The sequence below is a fragment of the Abrus precatorius genome, unplaced genomic scaffold (genome assembly GCF_003935025.1).
Source record: "Abrus precatorius isolate BTA unplaced genomic scaffold, Abrus_2018 Scaffold9, whole genome shotgun sequence".
Classification (NCBI taxonomy): Eukaryota; Viridiplantae; Streptophyta; class Magnoliopsida; order Fabales; family Fabaceae; genus Abrus; species Abrus precatorius.
Window position 1 is genome coordinate 2,708,442 of NW_020874439.1, and position 19,738 is coordinate 2,728,179.

The 19,738-nt window shown below is 34.3% G+C and overlaps 1 protein-coding gene across 1 annotated transcript; it reads right to left on the bottom strand.

The window, feature by feature from the left end:
• Window positions 1-18,348: 18,348 nt before the first annotated feature.
• Window positions 18,349-19,535, bottom strand: LOC113849578 (uncharacterized mitochondrial protein AtMg00810-like). The gene is made up of 3 exons (XM_027479579.1): window positions 19,380-19,535; window positions 19,145-19,237; window positions 18,349-18,612 (listed from the first exon to the last, which is right to left on the bottom strand). Exons 1-3 carry the CDS (start codon window positions 19,533-19,535, stop codon window positions 18,349-18,351), a joined length of 513 nt encoding a protein of 170 aa, XP_027335380.1.
• Window positions 19,536-19,738: the final 203 nt, after the last annotated feature.

A 19,738-nucleotide genomic window follows, 5' to 3' on the forward strand; every position in this document is an offset into this window, starting at 1 on the left:
AACTAGTTTAGGCACAGCTGGGATGTTCAGAACTCTCTGAATGTTGGAGGGAGTGAAGTTGATTAGTTTTTTCCCTCACCATGCTGTCTCTAGGGGGGAGAGTGTCGCCTTTGACCCTCATGGCGTTGGCAAAGAATTCTTAGGTGATTTCCTTCCACCCATTACTAGCACATGTAATGAAGAGGTCCTAGCCTCTTTTTTAAATCTCCTCTTGGAATTGGGGATAGGCGCCTTCTTGAATCTTAAAGTTGCGGTCCTGCACCAATTTCCTCCTAAGAATGTTGGCTTTAAAGTACTCCTCATGCTCCACTGACCGAAATCTTGGGTCATGAGTAGGTGGAGGTGTGGACGAGGATGCACCGGCTGTTTTGGCCCTCTTTGGCATTGGAGGACTTTTTTCTAGGTGTGTTAACCATGTTAGTTGCAAAAAGAAGAAGGAAATCTGAGTGGAATGTACATTGATGTTATGCAACAAAGATGTATATCAAACAAAATAATGTTCACACTGACAGTGTAAGAGAAAACCAGAATAGATGCTGTGATGGAGTACAATGTCAAAGTAATTACTCTATGGTTCAAGCATGACAGCATTAGTGCAGTGAAGGTACAATTAAAATTCAAGCATGTTGAAGTACAATCATCACAGATATGCAGCTGTCAGTGGAGGCCTGGGTTATAGAAAGTTGCGCAGGGTACATGTAATGATAGTGCAGCACAGAGTTGTCCCAAAAGAATACATACATACATAGGGTGCCTACTTCATAAACTAGAATGTAGAGCACACAATGTCTGTGGTTTTATATGACAGTAACGATTATGGCTATATAGTCCCTACACTTAGCAGACCTTCAAAAATAGGCATCATGCAGTCAGAGGTTGTAGCAAAAAGTGATCACACATAAGTGGGAAAATGAGTATGTTGAAGCAGCAAAAGTTTTATCAGAAGTGGATGTGTGCAACAGGGTTCACCAGGGATTAAGCAAGTTAAACAATGTGTAACCAGAGGCAGAGATGCAAAGGTGAAGTAGCATAATGGTTTAGAGAAGTATTAGGGTCCAAAAGTAAATGCTTGCAATCAGGGTCCATAATGACAGATGGCAAAATGATGCAATTAGTGTGTGTGCGGACACGGTAAAAAAGACAATGCAAAATGGTTACCCTAGAATACAGAACATACAAAACAGGCAAAACACAATGGGAGTACTTGAACCAAAATGAACCATGCAGACAAAAACACTTTCAATGCAAAACACACGCAAAATGACAACACTTGAACCCAGAGTAAACACTCTCAATTCCTTCCAATCAGACAATTGCACTTTAAACAACAGAATGTACACAAAAATTGCAGTGTAAGAGGCTTTGGAGTGAAATCCCCAAATGACAGTGAGCACGCTAGGGTGCAATCATCCAAAGTGCAGTGAGTTGAATCAAAGTAAGCTTCTAGCCCTTTTTTAATCATGTTATCATGCTCAAAATTTGTAAGTGCAGACCTAGGATAATTGCTATTACATCATAACGCACAAAGCAAGCAGAATATCAAATGGGAGTGACTACCCTAAAGTTCGACGATGACAGAATACAACAAATTTACCAAAATAAACATTTCCAATCGTTCTCAATTAGACAATCACACTCCACATGGTGGTTTCACTAGTGGAAAAAATAAATTTAAAATCACACTTTTAAAATCGGTTATTAAGTAGTCGATTTTAAAAATGACGCAGTGGCAATTTTGTAAATAATTGCTAGCATTTTAAAATCAGTTGTGTATGTCCGATTTTAAAAGATATATATAAAATTGATTTTTCTATTAATCAATTTTAAAAGATATATATAAAATCAGTTTTCTTAAAATTGGTTTTCCTATTAACCGATCTTGTATGATTTTTTATACAAATATCTCCCTTTATTGAGTCATTCTCGCAGCAAAGGAGCCCCTTCCCGTTCTAGCGCTCAGCAAAGACCTAGGCAAGTTGGAGATTTGCTCTGGGGTTCCCATCCGTTAATATAATAGATTTGCTCCAAGCCGGCAATTGCTCCTCAGACTTCCTTCCAGCGGAGAAGAGGAAAGCAAGGTCTAGCGGTGGAGTGTCTTGGCATATCTACTAAAGAAGGAGGTTTTCTAAAAAAAACTCAGGATTTGGAGAAGGTTGAAAGGTGGGGGCAGGATTCAAAGCTGCAATCTTTAGGTCGGAGGCAAGTGCACGCATTTTAGGTAATGTATTCACTTCTTTCGCTGCTTTCGCTGCTTTTTCTTTATATGTACTTGGTTTTACGTTCTAATTTAGATGCCGATAGTAACGTTCGTGAATGCATCATTCACAATGTCATCTTTTTTGGTTTCCTGAATGACCGTTGCTTATTTTTAAAAGGAAATTCAAGGTTGAATAATAGAGATGATCAATTTATTTGAAGAGATAGTGTTGTTAAGTATTTACACACTAGGAATTATCACTAGAAAATATGGGATATATATGTTAGTTTAGAAAATACTGACGAGGAATTATAATTTTAATTGTGGTGATAAAAATAAATAAATGAATTACTATTTTTGTTGTAATGATGAATCTTAAATAATTTGACATTTTTCTGATTATTTAAAAATAAAAAAGACGTCAATATTTTTTCGTTTAAGGCGCATTAAGCAATTTTATTAATGGGAAAGTGTTGTATATTGTTATGATGTTTAATGGGTAATTCAATTAAGTGAAACAAATGGGTGAGAGAGGTAAAGTATGAAGGAGTGATCTCGGATGGCAAAGCTACAAAGGTGACAGAGGGGGTGTGGCCCAAAGAAGGCATTTTGGAGGGGTGGCATCTGATTAAAGTTAAAACATAAATGGTGGCTAGTGTTCATAGGAGTTCTGCTACTTTGTTAATTAGTTTAATATTCCATATATAATGCTTTTGTCTCGTAAGTTTGATATATTTTACTCTCAATAATTTTATCAAGCCACGTTTACCATTTATCACTGTGGTAAGGGAATTTTTGTGGGAAGTAATGCTTATTAATTATATAAGTTTTTCAATTTAACATTTAAAAGTAAAATTATTGTGTAACAAGTGTTTATAAAGATTAGGTACTTTATTTAATTTTTATAAATTAATATGATATTAAATTTATGCATGAATTGATTGAATCTTAGTTTCTTGTTTGAGATTTAATACAAATGAGACTGACAAGCATGATATATGGTTTTTTATAAAGAACAGAAGTCATAGATAAAAGTTGGTTATTGAATCGAAGTTGGATACATGAATCACGCTTAAGTTGGAAGTATAAGACAGGAGTGGAATACTTTATTGAATATGTAATACAGAATGCTAATAATGATATGAATGGGAAATTTTTCTGTCCTTGTGTTAATTGTTGTAATGAAAGTCGTCTAGAACTTGATGTTATAAGGGAACATCTTCTCTGTGATGGTTTTCTTAAGAATTATACACGTTGGATATGGCATGGTGAAAATATTGACATTCCAACTGTCTCAATTGAAACTCCAACTCAAACTTTTACACGAGATAGATATGGATGATCAATTAGAGGAGATGATTCGTGATGTGGGTCCAAAATCATTCAAACGAGCACATATGTATGAATCTTTGTGTAGTGATTCGGAGAAGCCGTTGTATCCAAATTGCACGAAATTTACAAGATTGTTAGCGATATTGAGATTGTTCAATCTGAAGGCAAGAAATGGGTGGAGTGATAAAAGCTTCACAGAATTGTTAGAACTATTGAAAGAAATGCTTCCGGAGGGTAATACATTGCCTAGTCGTAACTACGAGGCAAAAAAGGTGTTGTGTCCTATGGGTTTGGAGTATAAGAAGATACATGGGTGCCAAATGACTGTATGTTGTATCATGGTGAATATGAAGGGTTGCATCAGTGTCCAAGATGTGGGTTGTCACGATATTAAAAAAAGCAAGATGATTTTGATTATGATGTGAACACTAAGGGTCCTCCAACTAAGGTTTTATGGTATTTACCAATTGTTCCGAGATTAAAACGTCTGTTTGCTAATGCGGATAACGCAAAGCTAATGAGATGGCATGAAGATGAGAGGAAGTGTGATGGACAACTTAGGCATCCAGTTACAATGGAAAAAAATTGATTCTATGTTTCCACATTTTAGCAAGGAGCCAAGAAATGTTAGGCTTGGACTAGCTACGGATGGAATGAATCCGTTTGGTAATTTAAGCACTAAGCATAGTTCATGGCCTGTTTTGTTGGTAATTTACAATTTACCTTTGTGGTTGTGTATGAAGTGGAAATATGTGATATTATCTATGATGATTTCTGGTCCAAGGCAGCCCGGAAACGACATTGATGTCTATTTAACTCCATTGGTTGAAGAGTTGAAGATGTTATGGGAGAAGGAAATTGATGTGTACGATGGGTATTCATGTGAATCATTCAAGTTACACGCCATGTTATTCTTCACAATCAATGATTTTCCAGCATATGGAAACTTGTGCGGGTATAGTGTTAAAGGGCACAAAGCTTGCTCTATATGTGAAGAGGACACTTGTTACCATCAACTAGTTAATTGGAAGAAGACAATTTACTTTGGTCATCGAAGATTTCTTCAACCTAACCATCCATATCGAAGGTTAAAGAAAGCTTTTAATGGATGTCAAGAATATGGCATAGCACCTACTGCATTAACCGATGAGCAAGTTTATGACCGGGTAAAGAATTTAAATTTGGTACTTGGAAAGTCGAAAAAACAACCCAAAGAAAAAAAAACATATGGAAGAAAAGGTCGATATTTTTTTATCTTCCTTACTGGAAAGTTCTTGATGTTAGACATTGCATTGATGTCATGCATGTTGAGAAAAATGTATGTGATAGTGTAATTGGCACACTTCTCAATTTAAAAGGTAAGACAAAAGATGGACTCAAATCTCGTCTAGATTTGCAACTCATGGGAATACGAGAACAATTGTATCCCTAACCTATGCTTATGCGAACATATTTGTCCCTTGCATGTCACACATTGTCAAAAAAGGAGAAAACAAGTTTTTGTGAGTCCTTACGCGGTGTCAAAGTGCCGTACGGTTACTCTTCCAATGTAAAAAGTTTAGTATCAATGAAAGATTTGAAATTAGTTGGCTTGAAGTCTCATGATTGCCATGTACTAATGCAACAATTTCTTCCTATCGCTATATGTGATGTTTTACCTAAAAATGTGAGACAAGTCATAATTAGACTTTGTCTATTTTTCAATGGCATTTGTAGTAAAGTAATTAATCCTCAGAAGTTGGATGATTTGGAAAATGAAGCTGTTTTAATATTGTGTCAATTGGAGATGTATTTTCCTCCTTCCTTTTTTTACATTATGGTTCACTTAATCATCCACTTGGTTAGGGAGGTTAGGTTGTGTGGTCCTGTCTTTTTGAGGTGGATGTACCCAATTGAGAGATACATGAAGATATTGAAAGGTATGTGAAGAACCAACATCGTCCAGAAGCATCCATTATAGAAAGGTACATTGCAGAAGAAGCAATTGAGTTTTGTACTGAATAAATGTCTCAAGTTGAATCAATAGGCATTCCTAAGACCCGTCATGAGGGATGAACTGCTGGGAAGGGTACAATAGGCATAAAATTGAAAAGCATGATGCGAGAAGAAGTGCTTCAAGCACATTTGTATATATTGAACAACACTGATGAGGTTTCACCTTATTTAAATGCCCACAAAGACTTAGTGAAGACAAACAACCCTCGAATGCCTGAAAAATGGGTGTTGAATGAGCATAACAAGACTTTCATAGAGTGGTTTAAAATGAATGTTGGAACAGATTTAAGTGTTTATGAAACTTTACAATGCTTAGCTCAAGGACCTAACTTTGATGTGTTTACTTTCTGTGAATATGACATTAACAACTACTCATTTTATACAAAGGCACAGGATGACAAGAGTACTATGCAAAATAGTGGGGTTATGATAGTTGCTCAATCTATGCATTTCTCAGCAAAAAATGATAACAACCCTATCACAGCTTCTATGTGCTACTTTAGAGTTATTGAAGACATATGGGAGGTCGATTATGGTCCATTTCGAGTACCTGTATTTAAATGCAAGTGGGTTGATAGTAATAGTAGTGTCAAAATTGATGAACTTGGATTTACCTTGGTCAACCTTAATAAAGTTGGTCATAAAGAAGAGCCTTTCATCATGGCTTTCCAAGTAAAGCAAGTATTTTATGTCAACGATCCATCTAACAAAAGGTGGTCAATTGTTCTACAAGATAGAAGTAACAATGTAAATGAAGAATTTGGAGATTTAAGTAATATAATTGATACTCCTTCCTTGTCAACACGTGTGCTAACTTTTAATGAAGATGATGTGGATGATGTATATGCCACTCGTGAGGATCATCAGGAAGGAATATGGGAGAACAATGAAACTTGATCATATTTTTGAAATAGGTTATTGTTATTAATTTTTATTTATGATGCTAATTTTTGTTGTCTTTTAAGTACAATATGTTATTATTTAAATTCAATTTATACTAATGAATTGTAATTTATTTTTCAGTTAACAAGTAATTATGGATGAACATCAAGCCTCTCCTTCAGGTAGTACACAATCTACAAATAAGAAAAAAGTTAGAGGTCCCACTAAAATGAAACATGTTACAGCCAAACGCCTTAATGAAGAGAGATTACATGTTGACATAGATGAGATCACTGGGCATCCTACAGGGAATTCAACTGCCCAGTTTATGAGTACCATGGGGGTTCATGCTAGAACAAAGATTTCTATTTTATTTCCCAATTGAAATCATGTAGAGGAGGCTGTAAAAAATCATATTTAGGCAGAAGTTATGGTAAAATGTTATTTATACTTAACATTTTTGTTATTAAACTAGATTAGGATATCAACATGTATTAACTTATTGTTATCTTTGTAGGAAACTTGGGACATTCCAAAGACAGAAAAGATGAGAAGGAAAACCCTTTCTATTGTGGCTGAAAGGTGGAGGGCATATAAAACTACTTTGACAAACCAATACATTTTTGGAGAAAAGAAAGGAGAATTTCCTGGTGATAAAAACCCACTATTGATCATGAGACATGGAATGCATTTGTAGAGTCTAGAATGACTGAAGAGTTTACAGTATGTTATGACTATATGCATTACCATTTGTGAATATTAATTTTTACCCTTACTCTTATAATATGATATCTTTGTAGGAGAAAAGAAAGAAGGCACAACAAACGCAGGCAAATAATGACACCTTTTGTGTGATGTCACGTGGGGGTTATCCATGGCTTAAGAAGAAGTTGATGAAGGAGAAGACTATGAAGTGTCAGGCTAGTGAAGATGAGACTGTAGTTAGTGATCCTCCTTCTCCACCCACACGTCATGAATTATGGAAGTTTGCACGTATTAAGAAAACGGGTAAGTTTACAACTGAGGCAGCAAAAGAGATTGCTAGCAAGATAGTAAGTATAATTTTGCTGTACATATGAAGCTAATTAACATATATTTCAAAGGGTTTATTAAATTTTTGGTATCTTATATTGTATGATGTACTAAAGTAGCAAGCTGAAGAGGGATCTTTTGTTTCCCATGGGCAACATGATATAGTAACTATTGCCATTGGGAAGCCTGAGCATGCAGGTCAGGTTTGGGCAGTTGGTGGAGGTTATGGTTTGCGGACTTACTTTGGACAACCATCATCTTCACAGTCATCTAGCTTAGTTGAACAATTGGTGGAACTGAAGGTCTCTTAAGTTGTAAGTCAGATGAAAGAGGAGATTCATAGGCAGGTGAAAGAGGAGTTTCATAAACAGATGAAGGAGGACATGCAAAGGCAACTACAAAAGCATAGATAGTCACTTAGCCAACAATTTCAGCGCAATACTCCATTGATTGAACCAGTTATTACACGTGTGAGTACAAAGGGGTCATGTGCAAGTGCTGATCCCTCTACTACTGCTGTTGACCCTGATACCTCTAATCGGTGTGAGTTGTTTGTCGATGCATCACCCGATCCTGTTGGCATAGTGAGGATTCATATGTTTGGGTCTACTGTGCACCATCAGACCATAGGAGATGATATGGTTAGGGTTTCAATAATGGATGTTAGACATCTAGAGGCAAGAGTTCTTGTGCCAACAGAGGAGGTTCAAATGATGGGACAAGCCCTAAACACCTTCCTTTAGTGGCCTCAGAGTTTGGTAAAGATGATATCTTCCGAGGTATGTTATTTAAGTAATATTTAATTTTAACTTAGTGTTATTTTCTTCTAATGTAGTATAATATCAAAATTGTATGTTGTTGAATAGGATGTTGTTGCCCCACCAAAGGATAAGGAGAAGGTTGTGGTTACCCCTTCAAGAAATCTACCTCCGATAAAGAGGCTATGGAGATTAGTCGCAGATATGGAAGATGACGATCGACCTAAACAAGTCCCTTGGCCACATGTGGTGTTTGGCAGATCTAATAATATACCTCTATATATAAGTCAAAGTGACACATCAGAGATTATTAATGGGCATTGTATGCTGAACATATCAATTTTACAGTTGTGGTTATTGTAAGTATTTTAATGAATTCCATTTTTGTTTTGTTAATTTATTCTAACTTTGTTTCTAACCTTGTAGATATATTCATAAATTAAGTGTCAATAAGAAAAATGACCACATTTATGGATTTTTGGAACCCGAGTCAATCCAAAAAAGTGAGAACAAGGCAGAAGAATCGCAAGCTTACATCCAGAATTGGATGGCTGACTCAAATAAAAAAGTTTACCTAGCCCCTTACTTTTTTGAGTAAGTTATCTTTACCATTAATTGATTACAAAAAGTTTTAAGAGTGTATTCTATCTCAACATATGTTTCTCAATGTAGTGCTCATTGGCAACTAATGGTTATTTGCCCTATGGAAAATAAAGCTGTATGCATTTGTTCATTGCATAAACCTCTGCCTGCAGAGTTCAAACAATAATTAGATAAGTAAGTATTTTAAAAACAACTACTTTCTTTTGTTGATTATCATTACATTTGATTTTAAACCATAATAATAATGTCATTTTATTATCAGAGCAATGGAAGGATATTACATACTCAAGGGCTCAAAATTGAAGAAAAAAATGCTTTGGATATCTCTTAAAGTAGGTTATTTTAATTCCATGAATGATATTTAATCTAATGTATTTTATTTTTATTATCCTTACTATTGAAATTGATTTTTATATATTTTTTTGTAGTCTCATAAGCAAAAAGAAAACTTTGAGTGCAGATATTATGTAATAAAGACAATGCATACTATTGTTGATTTAGACATAGTATCTGGTTGGATTGAAGTGAGTTTTATAATTTTCAAAATTCTTATTTTAAATATTTTTATTTTATTATGTTTTATGAATTACTTCTAATTCTATTAATTTTTCTTTACAGATATTTATTGATCGATCATCATTGCCACAAGAAGTCTTGAATACCCTTAGGGACCAATGGGGCTACATTTTTTCTTGACACATTGATTAGTTAGGACTTATGTTTATAGTTTTGGACATAGTTAAAACTACTTTTCCTTTGGAGTATAAATATGATTGAGATGTCATTTATATGAAGTGATTTATGGAAATTGTGCATCATTGAAATTGTCTGGATTTTCTTATTTGCAGGTTTTATATTGATTCTTTCGAAAAACAAGCTAATTATTAAAAAAAAATCACCACTTTCAAAATCGGTTATACCTTACCCGATTTTGAAAGTGAACTTTCAAAATTGGTTATGCCATAACCGATTTTAAAACTTTATTTTCAAAATCGGTTGTTGCATAACTGATTTTAAAAGTGAACTCTTTAAAATTGGTTCTGCATAACTGATTTTAAAAGTACTTGATTCTTAAAATCGGTTGTGTCATATCCGATTTTAAAAGTTTAGTTTTAAAATCGGTTGTTAACCGATTTTAAAAAGTTCAACCGATTTTAAAAAGTTCACTATTTAAAATCGGTCGTTTCAAAATCGATTAAACAGCCGATTTTAAAAATATTTTTTCCACTAGTGTTTGGATTTAGAAATGACAATGGACGAAGCCCCAAATTGAAATTCCAAAACAATAGTGAGCACTCTATGCCTAGAGCAATGGGAAGGTGCATAAATTGTCCCAATTAAACACCCCCAATCTTTTTTAAACATGTAATCCATACTTTAACTACAAAAGTTATACAAAAATTTCAGAGAATTAAGCCCCAAATCAAAACCCCTAATTTGCACAGTCACAAACCCTAACGCAAAAAGAGTGAAGTTAGGAATTTACTTGAAATGGACTTTGAGATTAGTGCAGAATCACAGAAATGGATGAGCGTAAGTAAGAAATGGTGAAGACGAGTAGTTTGAGTGCAGAGAGATTGGAGGAATTAGGGTTGGAAGTTCACAGAGAGTGAGAGGGAAAGTGGGAACTTTCATTATATATGGGGAGTGGGCGTAGTCACTTTGAAACCATAGTGGACACGCGCAGTGCTCCCATAGTAGCTACTATGGGATGGGAGTGACAACTACAGAGAGCACTTTATTTATCAAAATTTATGAATGAGTTGCGCATAGCTACTATGAAATGCGAGTAGCTACATGTAGCATGAGTGCCCAAAGGGGTCTCTGGAGTGTCTACTATGAAACCAAAGTGACAACTATAGAGAACCTGTTTAATTCCCAGTGCCTCTGCGCGTGGTTACTATGAACTGAAAGTGATCACGTGCAAACTAATTAGCCTAAAAGCCTTTGAAAGTGATCATTATGGAGTGAAAGTGAAAACTAAAGAGTGGAATCACTTACCTTAGCTGAGAGTGACTACTATGAAATGAAAGTGGTCACCTCTGGTGGTGAAATTGAAACTTCTTCCCCAAAGGGTCATTGTTGTGAGGCAGGGGTGACCATGTCTCTGGACACTTGAATTTCCCTTGATTTATGCATGAATTAAGCTCAGGATTTACAATTGTCCACTGTAAAAATTTGAAAATATGCAAGAAAATCATGTCAAATTCATCATACATATCACAGCTCAATTATGAAAATGCTTATTGAATGTAAAGAACAACAAAAATTCTTAATCAACTTGTGAGTTACCTCTCACACAGCGCTTCTTTAACAACACCAGCTTGACATATGAAGTGAGCTATACAGGCCAAGGGTTAGGATGGAGGTTGGTGCATGGTGATTGCAAGTCAATCTCCTCAACTTCTTCCAAGGTGGCTGAGTTTTGCAAGAATAGCTTCAAGCGTTGTCCATTCACCATAAAGCTTTTGCTAGTGGAGTCACTTATTATCTCCACTGCACCATGGGAAAATACCTTTGTTCAAACGAGAATTGGTCTTCTTTTCTTGTGGCCTCATGGTCAAACAAACAATGTGAAATTCCTTAAGGTGCTTGTGTGGATCTTCACCTGCAAGGCCATGGAATCTAGGCAACAAGTGTATCAGTCCAGTCTTAAGAACAAAAGGAGCATCAATGTCAGGATACTATATGCATAAAGTTTGATAAGTTACATTAGGTGCAGCCAGTTTCTTTAATGTTCTTTCATTGTCAACCATTTTTTCAATTTCAGATTCTAAAGAATGAGGTGATAAATAGATAGATGAAGGAGATGAAGGTTCCTCAAAATGTTCAAAATTATGTCTATGTATTCTAATACTACTATGAAATGTCCTATCAATCTTTGGATCAAGTGGATACAGGTCTCCAAGATTTGATCTGGTCATGCACTAGAAACTAACTACGAACAATGGAAAGAAGTAAACTAAATGAAATAGCAAAAATGCAGAAAAATTAAGATAACAATTATGCAGAAAAATGATGTCTAAGTGTAGTAAAGCAAAGAAGTTAAGCAATAAAAACAGAAAAGAAATTACAACTAATTGTAAGAAAACATAGCACAAGCTAACAAATTCTGCAGAATTATGCAGCAAAAACAGAGCAATATGCAAAAAATTTAAAAACAGAACACTAAAACAGAGTGATTAACAAGTTCAATGCAAAATTAACACCAAAGTCCCTGGCAACGGCGCCAATTTGATGAACGATATTCGTTTACAAAAAGATTTGTCACCAATCTCATCAAAATATGCAGAATTTTTACGTAGTCTAGGATGCAAGCCTAGGTTGTCTCCAATGACTTTGGTTAGTAACATACATTGAACATATTGTAAACATTCACTATGAAAGCAATCAATGAAATGTGCAATCCTTAGTTTGTTCATATGATTCTATCCCTATTCCTCTCAAGATTCAATACTTTTCCTCTTCCTCTGAATTAGGGTAACTCAACAAGCAAGAATTAACCTTCAAACCCTATACGAATTTAAGTAAATTACATAGGCTCCAACTCTTTTTCCCAAGATTACGTAACCTCAGAAATTAACTTAGGATTAAGCAAACCAATTTAAGAATTTCATTAAAATGAATTAGGGTTAATTAAGTAATGTCTCCCTCATTCAACCATTATTTCAAATCAAAGAGTTGGGAAATGTAAATTCAAGAAGGAAAGGAAATTATATTGACATTCATACAGATGAATCCACATTTTACTAAATATTTATACATCATTTATTACTTTTTATAGAAAAGAATAGACTTAGATAGTGTAAATAAGATGAATATTCCAATTAGGCTAAATAATATAGGTTTCTTAGTTTTTGGTTAATTTACATTGATTTATATAGTTTATTTTACATGTTTTGATCATTTGAATAATGTGGCAAGAATCCCTAAGCTTATTTTGAAGAATTATTGAATTTTGAGGAATTTGAGGTGAAAGTAACTACTTTCAAGATTGATAGTGACAACTACAGCAAGCCACTTCCAGCAAAGGGACCAAAGTGATCACTTTCAAAGCTTAAAGTGACAACTACAGCAGCCCAGAATCCACTAAACCTACGCGTGGTTACTATGAAAGTTCATAGTAATCACTCTAGAGCATGCAGAATTAAAGGTGCTGCACATAGTTACTATCAAAGTTCATAGTGACAACTCCAGAGAGTTCAAAATGTCCCAGTGCTGCGCGTGGTTACTATGAACTTTCATAGTAATCACTCCAGAAAGGAAAAACCCAACTGATGCTGCACGTGTTTACTATGAAAGAATAAAAGTAATTATTTTGGAGGGCGCCAGCTTATAAATAGATTTTTACCAAATTAGGGTAGAGAGTTCTTACACTTTTTGAACCTTTTATCTTCTTTACTAAATTTAGGACATTTTCCAGAGCTTAGGGCAACCTTGGGTGACAACCAAGGGTCTAACCTAAGGCTTGGTTTCTCATTTTCTCTTGCTTTTACATTAATGTTAATGAGTTTTCTGCATTTCCCAACTGCGTTTTTGACCCCCATTTCCATGGAAGGCAAAATTTTGTGTAATCCTTAGTAAGTTCACACGGATTCTTGAGTTCCTTGATTTTAATGATAATATAATTTCTTTCTTCTCATGAATTACTTCTTCCTTGTCTCTTGAATTGAATTAATGGTGAATGAGAGGGATATTGCTTAATTAACCCTAATTCATTTTAAGGAAATTCTAAACTAGGGATTGCTTAATCCTAGGTTTAATTCTAAGGTTGCGTAACTTTGGGATGAGAGATTAGAGCCTAGCAAATTGCGTAATTTCATTAGGACAATAAGGTTAATTTTCGCTTGTTAAATTAACCTAATTAATGGGAGAGAGGATGAATGTTAAATCTTGAGTGGAATGAGGATAGAATCTTTGTAGATGAACTAAGGATTGTTGTTTTCTATTGTTTGAATTAATTAAACTTGTTTACTCGTTGTTCTTTATTTTGATTTGAAACCAGAAACCCCCCATTTTAATTGTTTGTTCAATTAATGCCTTCAACATGTTTAATGAAGATTAATAGCCAATGTTCACGGGAGACAATTTAGAGTAACTCTAGTACTACATTAATTTGTTTAAATTTTGATGAGGATTTGCAACAAATCTTTTAAACAAAACATGAGAAAGCTCGTTCATCACATACCCAGGAATTCAAAAATCCATGAAATCACTAAGGATTACAAGAAAGTTTAGCCCCCCATAAGGACGGGTCTTACAAATTCAAGATGAAAAAAAAAGGAAATTCAATATCATCAATGCAAGAATTAAAGAAAAATGAAGAGAAATTGCAAATCAAACCCTAAGATTGACCTTGGCTGTCACCCAAGGATCCTAAGCTCTGCAAAATGCTCCCAAAGTGGCAAAAGAATCTAAAGTTATGAAAAAGCTCTGTACTATAATTTCTCAAATTCTATTTATAGTGCAGAAATTTTTGCCCATAGTAACTACTATGTTTCATAGTGATAACGCGCAATGCTCCATAGTAGTTACTCTCACCCCATAATAGCCACACGCAAGTCTTGGGATTTTGGCCTCTCTGGAGTGTTCACTTTGGTGTCAAAGTGATTACTTTGACTGCTCTAGAGTGTCTACTGTGGTTCCATAGTAAGCACGCGCAAGTCTTGTGCTTTTGGCCTCTCTGGAGTGTTCACTTTGGTATAGAGTGATTACTTTGGCTGCTCCAGAGTATCCACTATGGTTCCATAGTAAGCACGCGTAGCACTTCTTCAAACTAGGTCTCTGTAGTTGTTACTATGAGTTCATAGTGATCACTTTAGCCTGCCCTTCTGGATTTAGCTTGCTGTAGTGTTCACTATGGGATTCAAAGTGATCACTTTCATCTCCAACTTTCTCAAATGCTAAAAATTCATGGAAAAAGTCTAGAAATTCCTGCACAATTATTCAAATGATCAAAATTACAAACTATATCTATGTAAATCAATGTAAATTAACCAAAAATTAAGAAACCTATGATATTTGACCAAAATGATGTTTTTATGTTATTTGCACTTTCTAAGTTTACTTTTTCTATTAAGAAACATCAAAATGACAAGTAAAAATCCAACAAAATGTGGATTCATCAATAGTATCTCCATGGACTTTGTATCTGGATTGCCAAGAACAAAGAGAAACCACGATGCTGTGTGAGTGATTGTAGATCGTTTGACTAAGACTTCCTGATTCATTCCAATCAATATGAAGTATAAATTGGAGAAATTGGCAGAGTTGTATATTAATAAGATAGTCAAATTGCATGGAATATCCCTAAGCATCGTATTAGATCAAGACCCGAGATTTACATCCAAATTCTGGGAAAGTCTGCAGGAAGCTTTGCGGACTAAGTTAAAACTTAGTTCATTATATCATCCTCAATCAGACGGGCAGACAGAACGTACTATCCAAACACTAGAAGACTTATTACGAGCTTGTGCCATGGAACAAAAAGGAACGTGGGATGAATGTCTACCTTTCGTAGAATTCACATATAATAATAGTTATCAGGTAAGCATTGGCATGGCACTGTATGAACCATCGTATAGAAGGTGGTGTCAAACTCCTTTATGTTGGTATGAAGCTGGAAAGACAATTTTCTATGCGCCTAATGTGGTATAGAGATAGAACGATCAAGTGAAGATGATCAGAATAAAGATAAAAGTCGCCCAATGAAATTTCAATGTATGCATGGAATGGATTTAGTCTGGAAGTGCTTTACTAAGCAAGATCTTATGAGTGGGAAGAAAAGATAACTCTAAGAATGACTTTAAGAGTAAGATTATATAGAATCTAGTGTGAATAGTTATAGAGATACAATGGGGGTATAGAGTTCGGAGACGATAAGAATTTGGCGAAACATAGGGCGGTGAGCGACATTCGCATATGTGTACACACTCTTTCTGAGAGCGAACATGTCACATGGCCTCACACTCATTTTCTGACTAAATTCCTGACTATCCCTTTGCTAAGGGCCCGATCATTGTACATATTGTATCCCTGTGCATGGGCTACCAGGCAACTATTTACCTAGTTGAGTAAGACTTCAAGAAATGTTGGAGGCATAGATATCTGTGATCACAATGCACTGAGAGTGCGTGTTGAAATAAGGGAAAGGAAAATGGATAATAAAATGTTGATTGTTATGTGTGATGTGAATATGTTTGTGAATATGAATTCATGAAATTGAATGTGTTGTATGTTTGTTAAAATTATGATTTTATACTAAATGTTTACAAAGGGATAGAATAGATGCTCATCCTTATTAATAATTTCAGGGAATTAGGATGACAGAGCCTCAGGGAAGAATTAGATTAGTAGATAGTTCTGTACATTTTAGGTTAAACTATGTATTTAATGAATATTAGAGAGTAAATTATTTTAAATTTGCTGTACTTGTAGAAGATGAACCTAGGATTTTTTTTATAATGGAGATGGATTACTCTTATAGTATCCCATTTGGTTTTTCTAGAAGTAGAATACACCAGACCCTATGTGTATATATGTATAGAGATACTGTTAGGAGTCTAACAGCCCTCACGTACCTATTCACCTATCATGATCACGATCATCTCGGAAGACCTACCTGATGGACCTTCGAGCACATCACTAGGACAGAGGTCAGAGCTAATTCGGGCGATGGTTATCTAGCTTCAGATGATGACATAGACTTAAAGGACCTGGCTGAGATAGAAAGGTGGCACGAGGTTTATGAATAAGACTGATCTTCGATGTTGGTTTATGATTTGAGACTGCTCTAGGACTTCTATTAGTTTATGTAATGTACATATTATTTTAAGTTTCATATATTTTGATAAATGGTTTGTAAATTATTAGACTCGATCGATGGAATATATGTACTTTCTTTTTGACTTATGAATTATGATTATGTTTAGTATATCATTTAAAATTTTTGTCATACCATTTATATTAATCGAATTGGAAATATTGTGTACAAATTACTATATCGCAACAAAAATTTCATTAACCATTCTCAATGAAGCTCTTTATACATAAATTGAGTATTGCATTTAAATTATAAACTAAAAAATATACGTTGTATAGAATTTTGAGATAAGAATATTACATCTATAGCTTATAGTAGGTACGAGAGAGGCAAGGATAAGGAGAACTATAAGGCTAACATGTTGGGGTACTTGTCCAAAATTCACCTTATATATGTGCACAGTCACCCAACCCTCATAAGTGCACCTATAATCTAAATTATGGGTAGTCCACAATCCTTTATCATTGAACTCAAATTTAATCCTATAAAGTAGATAAGAAAGGAGCACCCTTTAAATTTGTAAAAATTTTGATTTCACATAATACATAAAGTACCATAATCACATAAAAAAGAAGGACTGAGACATATTTTTGAATAACACAATTCAGAGAGAAATAAATAAAAAATAAAAAAACACGCATATCTCACTTTTGCACATAAATACACTTTCAAATCATTTCATTCATAATAAAGATAATTGTGTATGAGTAATACATATACATACTCTCATTTTGGCCTAAAAGTTATACTTCATGTTTATGTGACTATTAATAGCGCACAACACGCCATAACAACTAGTTCCACGAACAAGATAAGTCTTAAGAGAAAGTTAAGATAAAAGAAGCATTGCATGGAGACTTCTAACTAAAGGTCTAATCCTACCAAGTATATGTTTTCAGCAAGATGAGTATAGTATTACTCTTATTTTTAAAAAAAACTTTATATAATTTTTTTATTATTAATATATTTATAAAAAAATATTTTAAATAAAAAGATGTTAAATAATAATAACAATAATATACAAAACCTAAAAGTAAAGTATATAAAAATTATCATAACAAAAAATGGTATTAATTGTAAAAAATAATAATTATCGTGATAATTATTGAAAGTAATATCGTCATAGTATTTTTAAACTTTTACTATTAGTCACTATAACTTAAATTACTTAAAATTAAATTAAGACAGAGGCTGGGAAGGCAACGAATGAAGGAATATTTTTTACTATGTATTGAGTAAAGAACGATATAATGTATATACACACAGACTCTAGATTATTTCTTTCAGAGGATAAGATCAAACAAATTTAACTAAAGAAAAATAGAAAATAAATAGCTTTACAGTTTATCAATACTATTTAGAGTACATATCTGAGTGGTAAGTATATTGTCATTATCTTAGGATGAATTGGACTCTTTTAGTAATAGCCCTCCACAAGCTGGAGGTAGGAAAATGTCAAACAGCTCCAGCTTGGATAAATTAAGATGAAACAACCATGGTGAAAGTACTTTAGTGAAAATATCAGCTAGTTGATTTAAAGATGAGATAAGGAACAAACACATTAATCCTGCTTAAGATTTATCTCGAACAAGATGACAATCAATATCCAAGTGCTTTGTGTATTCATAAAAAAAGAATTGAGAGCTATGTGTAAAGCACTTTTATTCACAATATAAGACAACTTGTTTACAACAGGAAATTCACGAGTCTTAAAGTAAGAAATAGAATCATTGCAACTCACATGTGGCAGTGGCAAAGGCTCGATACTTAACTTTGGAGGAGGAATGAGAGATTGTGTTTTGCTTCTTTGTCTTCCAAGAAACTAGAGAATTGACAAGGAAGAAATAGTAACCAGTGACAGATTTATAAGAGTCAACACAAGTGGCCCAATCAGCATCACTAAAACTAAGTATTTGAACATCAAAATCTTGCTTGGAGAACAACTCTTTGCTAAGACAACTCTTTAAATAGCAGAGAACTTTGGTAGTAGCCTGAAAATGAGCTTGAGTGAGATTATTCATAAATTGACTTATTTGTTGGTAGCAAAGGTAATATCAAGATAGGTGCTAGTGAGGTATATGAGTCGACTGACTATGCGTATGTAGGGAAAAAAAATTAGTGAGTTGTTCACTAGAATCTTGGTACAGACAAAGTGAATTGTCTATAGGTGTGGAAGATAGCATTGAGCCTAGCATACCCAAGTCCTCAAGAAGGTCAAGGCAATATATACGTTGATATAACAAAATACATACGTTTAATTAGGCAACCTCTAATCCCAAACATATTTCAGACTACTAAGATCTTTAATTAAAAAATTAGAATAGAGAATACATTTGACACTATGCATCTCTTCAAAAGAATTTTCAGTCAGAATAATATCATCAACATATATGATTAAAGCAGTAAAACTAGGCTTGTCAACCATAGTAAATAAGCTATGATCATTGTGAGTCTGCTAATACCCACAAGATAAAAGTAAAATAGAAAAATTTTCATACAATTTCTTGCTTGCTTGCTTCAAACCATATAGATATTTTTTATGTTTGCAATACTGGGATGATGAATGCCATTGACACCAAGAAGGATGGCCATGTAAGCATCTTTTGAGAGATCTTCCTGTAAGAATGCATTACTGACATCAAGTTATTGTAAAATCCAGTGTTGATGGAAACTAAGGCTAGATTAACACGAATTGTGGCCATCTTCACAACAAGGGAAAAAGTTTCACAATAATCAATCCCTTCAATTAGAGAAAAACCATTCGCCACAAGTTGTGCTTATAACACTCCACATTTCCATCAGATAGCCTTTCGATTTTGTCAACCTGTTTACATCCAATGGATTTAACGGTGTGAGGTATATCCACAATTTGCCAAGTGTTGTTCAACTCCAATGCCCCTATCTCATCAACCATGGCTTCATGCCAATAGTGGGACTGAACTGCCTCGTGATAACTGGGTGGCTTAAGTTCAAATGATAAACACAAGGCAAAGTGACAATGAGATGGTGAAAAACGAGAATAGTTAAGAATGGAGTGGAAAGGATATAAGCATGTTAAAGATGATTGAGATAATTTTTTGGGACAAATGTTGCAGCAAAAATAAGTGAGGTACAAGA